This window comes from Scomber scombrus, chromosome 7 (assembly GCF_963691925.1).
Source record: "Scomber scombrus chromosome 7, fScoSco1.1, whole genome shotgun sequence".
Taxonomy (NCBI): Eukaryota; Metazoa; Chordata; class Actinopteri; order Scombriformes; family Scombridae; genus Scomber; species Scomber scombrus.
In genome coordinates this window covers 33,052,256-33,062,526 of record NC_084976.1, presented here as the reverse complement: position 1 = coordinate 33,062,526, position 10,271 = coordinate 33,052,256, and the positions used below count along the sequence as shown (strand labels likewise).

Genomic DNA, 10,271 nt, shown 5'->3' with positions numbered 1-10,271 from the left:
CTGTACTACAGTAAAGTACAAGTACCTCTAACTGTACTACAGTAAAGTACTAGTACCTCTAACTGTACTACAGTAAAGTACTAGTACCTCAAACAGTACTACAGTAAAGTACTAGTACCTCTAACTGTACTACAGTAAAGTACAAGTACCTCTAACTGTACTACAGTAAAGTATAAGTACCTCTAACTGTACTACAGTAAAGTACAAGTACCTCTAACTGTACTACAGTAAAGTACTAGTACCTCTAACTGTACTACAGTAAAGTACTAGTACCTCAAACAGTACTACAGTAAAGTACTAGTACCTCTAACTGTACTACAGTAAAGTACAAGTACCTCTAACTGTACTACAGTAAAGTATAAGTACCTCTAACTGTACTACAGTAAAGTACTAGTACCTCTAACTGTACTACAGTAAAGTACAAGTACCTCTAACAGTACTACAGTAAAGTACAAGTACCTCTAACTGTACTACAGTAGAGTACTAGTACCTCTAACTGTACTACAGTACAGTACAAGTACCTCTAACTGTACTACAGTAAAGTACTAGTACCTCTAACTGTACTGCAGTAAAGTACTAGTACCTCAGACAGTACTACAGTAGTACTACCTGGTGATGTCATGGTGATGTCATGGTGATGTCATGGTGTGTTTGGGTGCAGAGCTCCACGCTGGCCAGCAGGCTGTCTCAGTACCAGTCGTGTGCAGAGCAGCTTGGATCCGTCTGTCCCGACGCTTTGTGTCGAGTCTTCACGCTGAACCAGGATCTGCTGCAACACCTGGTGAGCTCCTGCTCTCTGATTGGCTGATTTACAGTTTCACCTGCAGTCTCAGAGCGGGTTCAAAGATTACTGTTGTTGTGTTTTTGCTCATCAGGGTTCATACCAGAGCTCTGCAGAATGCGCCTCCTCCTCCTCCTCCTCCTCCTCCTCCACCAACTTCAACTCCCTGAGGAAATCCATCCAGTGTCTTCAGTGCTGGAGCCAGCAGGTGGCAGCACTGAGCCAGTGAAGCAGCAGCCAGCTGTTCATATCAGCCTCTCTGTGATCTTTCCTCCTGTTCATTTATACCAAATACATGAATCCTGCTGCTGTTTAACTGAACCTCCTCCTCTCCCTCCTCTTCCTCCTCCTCCTCCTCTCCCTCCTCTCCTTCTCTTCCTCCTCTCCTCCTCCTCTTCCTCCTCTCCTTCTCTTCCTCCTCTCCTCCTTTCCTTCCTCCTCTTCCTCCTCTTCCTCCTCTCCTTCTCTTCCTCCTCTCCTCCTCTTCCTCCTCTCCTTCTCTTCCTCCTCTCCTCCTCTTCCTCCTCTCCTCCTCTTCCTCCTCTCCTCCTTTCCTTCCCTTCCTCCTCTTCCTCCTCTCCTTCTCTTCCTCCTCTCCTCCTCTTCCTCCTCTCCTCCTCTTCCTCCTCTCCTTCCTTACTATATTTCTATGAGATGGTTATTTTCAGTCAGGTTTTCCTCCTGTTCATACTGAAGTGATGAAGGTGATTTAAAGCATCTGATCAGCTTCTATTGATCTTCATCAGTGTGAGTTATTCACATCAATGATATCTGACACATTTACAGTCTTAGTGTTTCCTGTTGAGCTGTGCTGTAACCATAGTAACACAAAGACTTTATACTAAAAACACTGAAGATGAAGATTTGACTGAAGCTTCAGATCAACTTTTAAATGTTTCCACAGAAGCAGACTGTGGACTGTATTCATTTGTCTTGTATTTATAATTGTCTTCTCAGAGTTTCTAAATAAAGTTTTTCATGAAAAAGAACAAAAACACTTGAGATTCTTCATTGCTGTTAAACCATAGACTGTTTATATAATGGACGTAACATCCGTGACGTCACCCATTGGTTTGTGGACTGCTGCTCGGAGGCCAATAGTATCGGATCTGAGCAGAGCCATCTTGAACATTTCAGGTGCATGCTGGGAAAAATAAAAACATGGATTCTACTTATATGGGCATCAGGAGGAGCATGAGGTTATAAAGTCTATCATTCAGCTAACAAGGCGCTGCTTGTTTATTTTAATTTAATTTTAAGTCATAACAACTCAAACCTTCATCAATACAGACTGAAATATTAGATTCTTTTATTGATTACATGATCTTGATCTTATTACTTTAAATTCTCTCAGAAACTGCAGTCAAAATTTGTTTTTTGCATTTTTCACTTCAACCGATTCCTGTGAGACATTGATTAGTTATTGATTAGTTATTGATGAGTTATTGATTAGATATTGATGACACATTGATTAGTTATTGATGAGTTATTGATGAGATCATATAAACTGACTCTTTTTCAAACATTTGATCAAACTGATTTGAACAGAACATCTAATAAACATCTGTGCTGTTTCCTGCTACATCTGGTCGTCATGGTGATAGGCCATGTGGGGGGGGGGGTACTCTGTGATGTAGGTCGTCATGGTGATAAGCCATGTGGGGGGGGGGGGTACTCTGTGATGTAGGTCGTCATGGTGATAAGCCATGTGGGGGGGGTACTCCGTGATGTAGGTCGTCATGGTAACGAGCTGGATGGTTGGGGTCCATGTGATCATATTCAGGGTCTATGTAGGCGTAGTTCTGCTCGCCGTCGGGGGGGCCGGCTGCTTCCTGGGCGGGCTCAGGATCGACCAGCCGATTGGTTCTTTTCAAAGAGGCTTTTTGGCCAAATGATCGGTGCAGGTACACGGCCAGAACCAACTGAAGCACCTGCAGACGGAAGAGTTGATTAAAGAAGAAACCAAACAGCACAGAAGATAACAGTGATGTCACTAACAGCAGGATACTGTGCAGTGATGTCACTAACAGCGGGCTACTGTGCAGTGATGTCACTAACAGCAGGCTACTGTGACCTGCAGTTATGTCACTCACAGCGGGCTACTGTGCAGTGATGTCACTAACAGCAGGCTACTGTGCAGTGATGTCACTAACAGCGGGCTACTGTGACCTGCAGTGATGTCACTAACAGCGGGCTGCTGTGCAGTGATGTCACTAACAGCGGGCTACTGTGCAGTGATGTCACTAACAGCAGGCTACTGTGACCTGCAGTTATGTCACTCACAGCGGGCTACTGTGCAGTGATGTCACTAACAGCAGGCTACTGTGACCTGCAGTTATGTCACTCACAGCGGGCTACTGTGCAGTGATGTCACTAACAGCGGGCTACTGTGACCTGCAGTTATGTCACTCACAGCGGGCTACTGTGCAGTGATGTCACTAACAGCAGGCTACTGTGCAGTGATGTCACTAACAGCGGGCTACTGTGCAGTGATGTCACTAACAGCAGGCTACTGTGCAGTGATGTCACTAACAGCGGGCTGCTGTGCAGTGATGTCACTAACAGCAGACTACTGTGCAGTGATGTCACTAACAGCAGGCTACTGTGCAGTGATGTCACTAACAGCAGGCTACTGTGCAGTGATGTCACTAACAGCGGGCTGCTGTGCAGTGATGTCACTAACAGCGGGCTGCTGTGCAGTGATGTCACTAACAGCAGACTACTGTGCAGTGATGTCACTAACAGCGGGCTACTGTGCAGTGATGTCACTAACAGCGAGCTACTGTGCAGTGATGTCACTAACAGCGGGCTACTGTGCAGTGATGTCACTAACAGCGGGCTGCTGTGCAGTGATGTCACTAACAGCGGGCTACTGTGCAGTGATGTCACTAACAGCGGGCTACTGTGCAGTGATGTCATTAACAGCGGGCTACTGTGCAGTGATGTCACTAACAGCGGGCTACTGTGCAGTGATGTCACTAACAGCGGGCTGCTGTGCAGTGATGTCACTAACAGCAGGCTGCTGTGCAGTGATGTCACTAACAGCGGGCTGCTGTGCAGTGATGTCACTAACAGCAGGCTGCTGTGCAGTGATGTCACTAACAGCGGGCTACTGTGACCTGCAGTGATGTCACTAACAGCAGGCTACTGTGCAGTGATGTCACTAACAGCAGGCTACTGTGCAGTGATGTCACTAACAGCGGGCTGCTGTGCAGTGATGTCACTAACAGCGGGCTGCTGTGCAGTGATGTCACTAACAGCAGACTACTGTGCAGTGATGTCACTAACAGCGGGCTACTGTGCAGTGATGTCACTAACAGCGAGCTACTGTGCAGTGATGTCACTAACAGCGGGCTACTGTGCAGTGATGTCACTAACAGCGGGCTGCTGTGCAGTGATGTCACTAACAGCGGGCTACTGTGCAGTGATGTCACTAACAGCGGGCTACTGTGCAGTGATGTCATTAACAGCGGGCTACTGTGCAGTGATGTCACTAACAGCGGGCTACTGTGCAGTGATGTCACTAACAGCGGGCTGCTGTGCAGTGATGTCACTAACAGCAGGCTGCTGTGCAGTGATGTCACTAACAGCGGGCTGCTGTGCAGTGATGTCACTAACAGCAGGCTGCTGTGCAGTGATGTCACTAACAGCGGGCTACTGTGACCTGCAGTGATGTCACTAACAGCAGGCTACTGTGCAGTGATGTCACTAACAGCAGGCTACTGTGCAGTGATGTCACTAACAGCAGGCTACTGTGCAGTGATGTCACTAACAGCGGGCTACTGTGACCTGCAGTGATGTCACTAACAGCAGGCTACTGTGCAGTGATGTCACTAACAGCAGGCTACTGTGCAGTGATGTCACTAACAGCGGGCTACTGTGCAGTGATGTCACTAACAGCGGGCTACTGTGCAGTGATGTCACTAACAGCGGGCTGCTGTGCAGTGATGTCACTAACAGCGGGCTACTGTGCAGTGATGTCACTAACAGCAGGCTACTGTGCAGTGATGTCACTAACAGCGGGCTACTGTGCAGTGATGTCACTAACAGCGGGCTACTGTGCAGTGATGTCACTAACAGCGGGCTACTGTGCAGTGATGTCACTAACAGCGGGCTACTGTGCAGTGATGTCACTAACAGCGGGCTACTGTGCAGTGATGTCACTAACAGCAGGCTACTGTGCAGTGATGTCACTAACAGCGGGCTACTGTGCAGTGATGTCACTAACAGCGGGCTACTGTGACCTGCAGTGATGTCACTAACAGCGGGCTACTGTGCAGTGATGTCACTAACAGCGGGCTACTGTGCAGTGATGTCACTAACAGCAGGATACTGTGCAGTGATGTCACTAACAGCGGGATACTGTGACCTGCAGTGATGTCACTAACAGCAGGCTGCTGTGCAGTGATGTCACTAACAGCAGGCTACTGTGCAGTGATGTCACTAACAGCAGGCTACTGTGCAGTGATGTCACTAACAGCAGGCTGCTGTGCAGTGATGTCACTAACAGCGGGCTACTGTGCAGTGATGTCACTAACAGCAGGCTACTGTGCAGTGATGTCACTAACAGCGGGCTACTGTGCAGTGATGTCATTAACAGCGGGCTACTGTGACCTGCAGTGATGTCACTAACAGCAGGCTGCTGTGCAGTGATGTCATTAACAGCGGGCTACTGTGCAGTGATGTCACTAACAGCGGGCTACTGTGCAGTGATGTCACTAACAGCGGGCTACTGTGCAGTGATGTCACTAACAGCAGGCTACTGTGCAGTGATGTCACTAACAGCGGGCTACTGTGCAGTGATGTCACTTCCTGTTTACACATACAGACACTGAATAGACATATAACCCTCCTGTTGTCCTCAAGTCAAGGAAGGAAGGGAGGAAGAAGGAAGGAAGGAAAGGAGGGAGGGAGGGAGGGAAGGAAAGAAGGAAGGAGGGAGGGAGGAAGGAAGGAAAGGAGGGAGGGAGGAAGGAGGGAGGGAGGGAAAGAAGGAAGGAGGGAGGGAGGAAGAAAGGAAAGAAGGAAGGAGGGAGGGAGGAAGGAATGAAAGGAGGGAGGAAGGAAGGAAAGGAGGGAGGGAGGAAGGAAGGGAGGGAGGAAGGAAGGAAAGGAGGGAGGGAGGAAGGAAGGGAGGGAGGAGGGAGGTTGATGACATTCAGCAACATGGTGTGTCAGTGGCAGAGGCAGAGCAGCTGTTTGGTACCTGGGAGGGAGGGAGGGAGGGAGGGAAGAAGGAAGGAAGGAAAGGAGGGAGGGAGGAAGGAGGGAGGGAGGAAGGAAGGAAAGGAGGGAGGGAGGTGTGTGAGTGGCAGAAAGGGAAGGAAGGAAGGAGGGAGGAAGGAAGGAAGGAAGGAAGGAAGGAGGGAGGAAGGAAAGGAGGGAGGGAGGAAGGAAGGGGGGAGGAAGGAAAGGAGGGAGGTGTGTGAGTGGCAGAGGCAGAGCAGCTGTTTGGTACCTGGAGTAAAACCAGGCTGACGTCCATGCTGATGATGGTCAGAGTGTTCTCCTGCAGCCAATCACTGAGCTTCTCTTTGCAGCCCTGCAGCAACACACACACACACACACACACACACACACACACACACATAATATTACATCTTTACTGCTTTGATTGTCCTCAAAAGACAAACTGTAATTATCTGTAACTGTAACCTCTGACGTGTGTGTGTGTGTGTGTGTGTGTGTGTATGTGTGAGTGTGTGTGTGTGTGTGTGTGTGTGTGTGTATGTGTGAGTGTGTGTGTGTGTGTGTGTATGTGTGAGTGTGTGTGTGTGTGTGTGTGTGTGTGTGTATGTGTGAGTGTGTGTGTGTGTGTGTGTGTGTACCTCATGATATGACATGTTTCCTCGTCCATACTGCAGCTCGGTGATGTTCTCGGAGCACCAGGACGAGTTGAATATCGGCTGATTATGTTTAAAACAGGAACACGGAAGAACATCTGGATCGGTCAGATTCAAACTCTCGATGACAGAGTTGTTCAGCCAATCAGCTTGACCCGTCCGGCCACAGCAGCTCCCCTGAGAACGGTTCCATAATGATCTGATTAACTGTTCAAAATCAATCAATTAGTAATTAATGAGCCAGTGTGAGACTCACTTGGTGCTGCACGTTGTCAATCAGTCTGTCCTCACGGCCGCCGCCTCCGTACCCAACGATGATCCGATGCACCGCGTCATCCAGACTCTGCTCCACCTGTCACAGAACGCCACGGGTTAGAGAGCTCTACACAGCACGCCACGGGTTAGAGAGCTCTACACAGCAGGCCACGGGTTAGAGAGCTCTACACAGCACGCCACGGGTTAGAGAGCTCTACAAAGCACGCCACGGGTTAGAGAGCACTACACAGCACATCACAGGTTAGAGAGCTCTACACAGCACGCCACGGGTTAGAGAGCTCTACACAGCAGGCCACGGGTTAGAGAGCACTACACAGCACGCCACGGGTTAGAGAGCTCTACACAGCACGCCACGGGTCAGAGAGCTCTACACAGCACGTCACGGGTTAGAGAGCTCTACACAGCACGCCACGGGTTAGAGAACTCTATACAGCACGTCACGGGTTAGAGAGCTCTACACAGCACGTCACGGGTTAGAGAGCTCTACACAGCATGCCACGGGTCAGAGAGCTCTACACAGCACGTCACGGGTCAGAGAGCTCTACACAGCACGTCACGGGTCAGAGAGCTCTACACATCACGGGTTAGAGAGCTCTACACAGCACGCCACGGGTTAGAGAGCTCTACACAGCACGTAACGGGTTAGAGAGCTCTACACAGCACGTCACGGGTCAGAGAGCTCTACACATCACGGGTTAGAGAGCTCTACACAGCACGTCACGGGTCAGAGAGCTCTACACAGCACGTCACGGGTCAGAGAGCTCTACACATCACGGGTTAGAGAGCTCTACACAGCATGCCACGGGTTAGAGAGCTCTACACAGCACGCCACGGGTCAGAGGAATCATTACAGCATTATGATGAGTATGTCTCACCTTCTCTCTGTTGATGATCAGCAGCAGTGTGATGAACAGCTGACCCAGAACCAGCACGATGAGGAGGCCCATGTACTGAGGAGGAAGAGCAGAGGTCAGTTAAAGCTTATCTTAACGATGTGGTGGATGTTTATTAATGATGATTCTCCTTTAAAGGCGGAGCTGCTGCTGTTGTCATGGATACACAGTGTTTAGTCTGTTTCAGTGTTTTTGTTTGTAACAGGTGTTACAGGTGTTACAGGTGTTGCAGGTGTTGCAGGTGTTACAGGTGTTACAGCTGTTACAGGTGTTACAGGTGTTACAGGTGTGCAGGTGTTGGTGACTCACCATCAGCAGCAGGAATCTGTTTTCACTCTGAGCTCCTAAACATCCCAAAACACTGACCATCGTCACCACTCCACCAATCATCAACAGCCCTGCTCCCACTGTCTTCATCTCCACTGGACACATACACACACACACACACACACACACACGCACACACACACACACACACACACACACATAAATAAACACACAGGGGTCACATGACTAATCTGTGGGATTGTTCCTTTAAACAATGTTACCTGAGGAGATGACGGACAGGAAGCTTCCTTTGTCAAACAGGATCCAGACTGCACAGCCGGCTACACTCACACCCAGAGCCTGCACACACACACACACACACGCACACACACACACACACACACACGCACACACGCACACACACACACACGTCAGAGGTTACAGTTACAGATAATTACAGTTTGTCTTTTGAGGACAATCAAAGCAGTAAAGATTTAATATTATAATCTTCAGTGTTAAGATGGTTGCTAAGATGGTTGCTAAGATGGTTGCTAAGGTGGTTGCTAACGTGGAGAATATTAATATTGAGAAAATGTAAATATAAAGAATATGAGTCATTTAAGTCTGGTTAACTAAGGATCATTAATAGTAATATATTTATAATCAGATTAAATATTATTACTTCCTGGTAAAGTTTCTCCTGCTGCTCTATGTGTAAAGAGCCTTGAGATGACTTTGTTGTGATTTGGCGCTTTATAAATAAAGATTGATTGATTGATATTAAGGGGTTATTCTGGTTCTCTCTGAGCTCTGCAGCAGAATCACAGCGACATCTAAAACATGTCTAACAGACTCAGTGTGATCAGATCAGTCAGTGAAGCAGCACATTGACTCTGTCCTCCATTCCTAACCCAGCAGACATTACTCACAGATTCAACCTGTCTGGTTCCTGATGAAGAGTCTCATCTGTGAAATATGAACGTTTAGGTTCGCAAGCGGTCGAGAGGTTAAGAGACTTTGACACATACGCAGCCGAGCCCGGTTCCAGCCCCCCCCCAACCCAAACCCCCCCCTGTGATGTCCTGTCTGTCTCTCTACTGTCAAATAAAGTCTATGCCAGAAAAATATAAAGAAAAAGAAATATAATAATCTCACCATGAAGATGGAGTTTAATACTGTAGAGCAGAACCTCAGCAGCTGAATCTTCACCTCCAGCTTCATCTCTGCAACCTGTCCTGGTTCTAGTCAGGTCCTGGTTCTAGTCAGGTCCTGGTTCTAGTCAGGTCCTGGTTCCAGTCAGGTCCTGGTTCTAGTCAGGTCCTGGTTCTAGTCAGGTCCTGGTTCTAGTCAGGTCCTGGTTCCAGTCAGGTCCTGGTTCTAGTCAGGTCCTGGTTCCAGTCAGGTACTGGTTCTAGTCAGGTCCTGGTTCTAGTCAGGTCCTGGTTCCAGTCAGGTCCTGGTTCTAGTCAGGTCCTGGTTCTAGTCAGGTCCTGGTTCTAGTCAGGTCCTGGTTCCAGTCAGGTCCTGGTTCTAGTCAGGTCCTGGTTCTAGTCAGGTCCTGGTTCAGTGCAGCAGGTTCTTCAGGATTATCCGGCTGAGAAAAACACCTGAGATCAGAGTTCACTTCCTCATTGTGTCTAAACATTAAACTGCACGTCTCCATGGAAACACACACACACACACACACACACACACACACACACACACACACACACACACACACACACCCCTTCTCAGCAGGAACCAGGAAACACATGATTTTTTTAGATTTAAACATAAATGCATAAGATAGTATCTGGAGGTATTTCTATTCTATAAATATATATTATATATTATTTTATAAAGCAGCAGTTTGGGGCCCTTGGACAGGTGAGGAGCCGCAGGTTGAACCACCTTCTGTGAGAGGAGAGGAAGTGACAGACTGAGACAAAACAACACAAATAACAACTAAACTAAACTCACATCATTCAGGAAAATATAACAAAGAATAAAAAACAAGAAGAATCACACAATGAAAGAATCTAATGAAATATAAATATATCAGAGACAGAAAAACATCTGATTGGATCAATACTGAGTCCACCTGATCAATATGATCTGAGGTGCAGTACAGTGGCGCCACCAGCAGGAGGAGCTGTTCATCACTCTGCTCATTAACACTGTTCTCCTGTGGGAGGCGTTTAAGGACCTTTGCTCAGCGTGGGAAACTTT

The 10,271-nt window shown here is 48.0% G+C and overlaps 1 protein-coding gene across 1 annotated transcript; it reads right to left on the bottom strand.

Annotated features, from left to right (window-relative positions):
- Positions 1-2,073: 2,073 nt before the first annotated feature.
- si:ch73-139j3.4 (CD82 antigen) lies at positions 2,074-9,384 on the bottom strand. The gene is made up of 8 exons (XM_062423024.1): positions 9,216-9,384; positions 8,342-8,420; positions 8,103-8,215; positions 7,776-7,850; positions 6,881-6,976; positions 6,610-6,801; positions 6,240-6,323; positions 2,074-2,712 (listed from the first exon to the last, which is right to left on the bottom strand). The coding sequence occupies exons 1-8, from the start codon at positions 9,279-9,281 to the stop codon at positions 2,473-2,475; spliced, it is 945 nt and encodes a 314-aa protein (XP_062279008.1). The 5' UTR covers positions 9,282-9,384; the 3' UTR covers positions 2,074-2,472.
- Between the last annotated feature and the right edge of the window lie 887 nt (positions 9,385-10,271).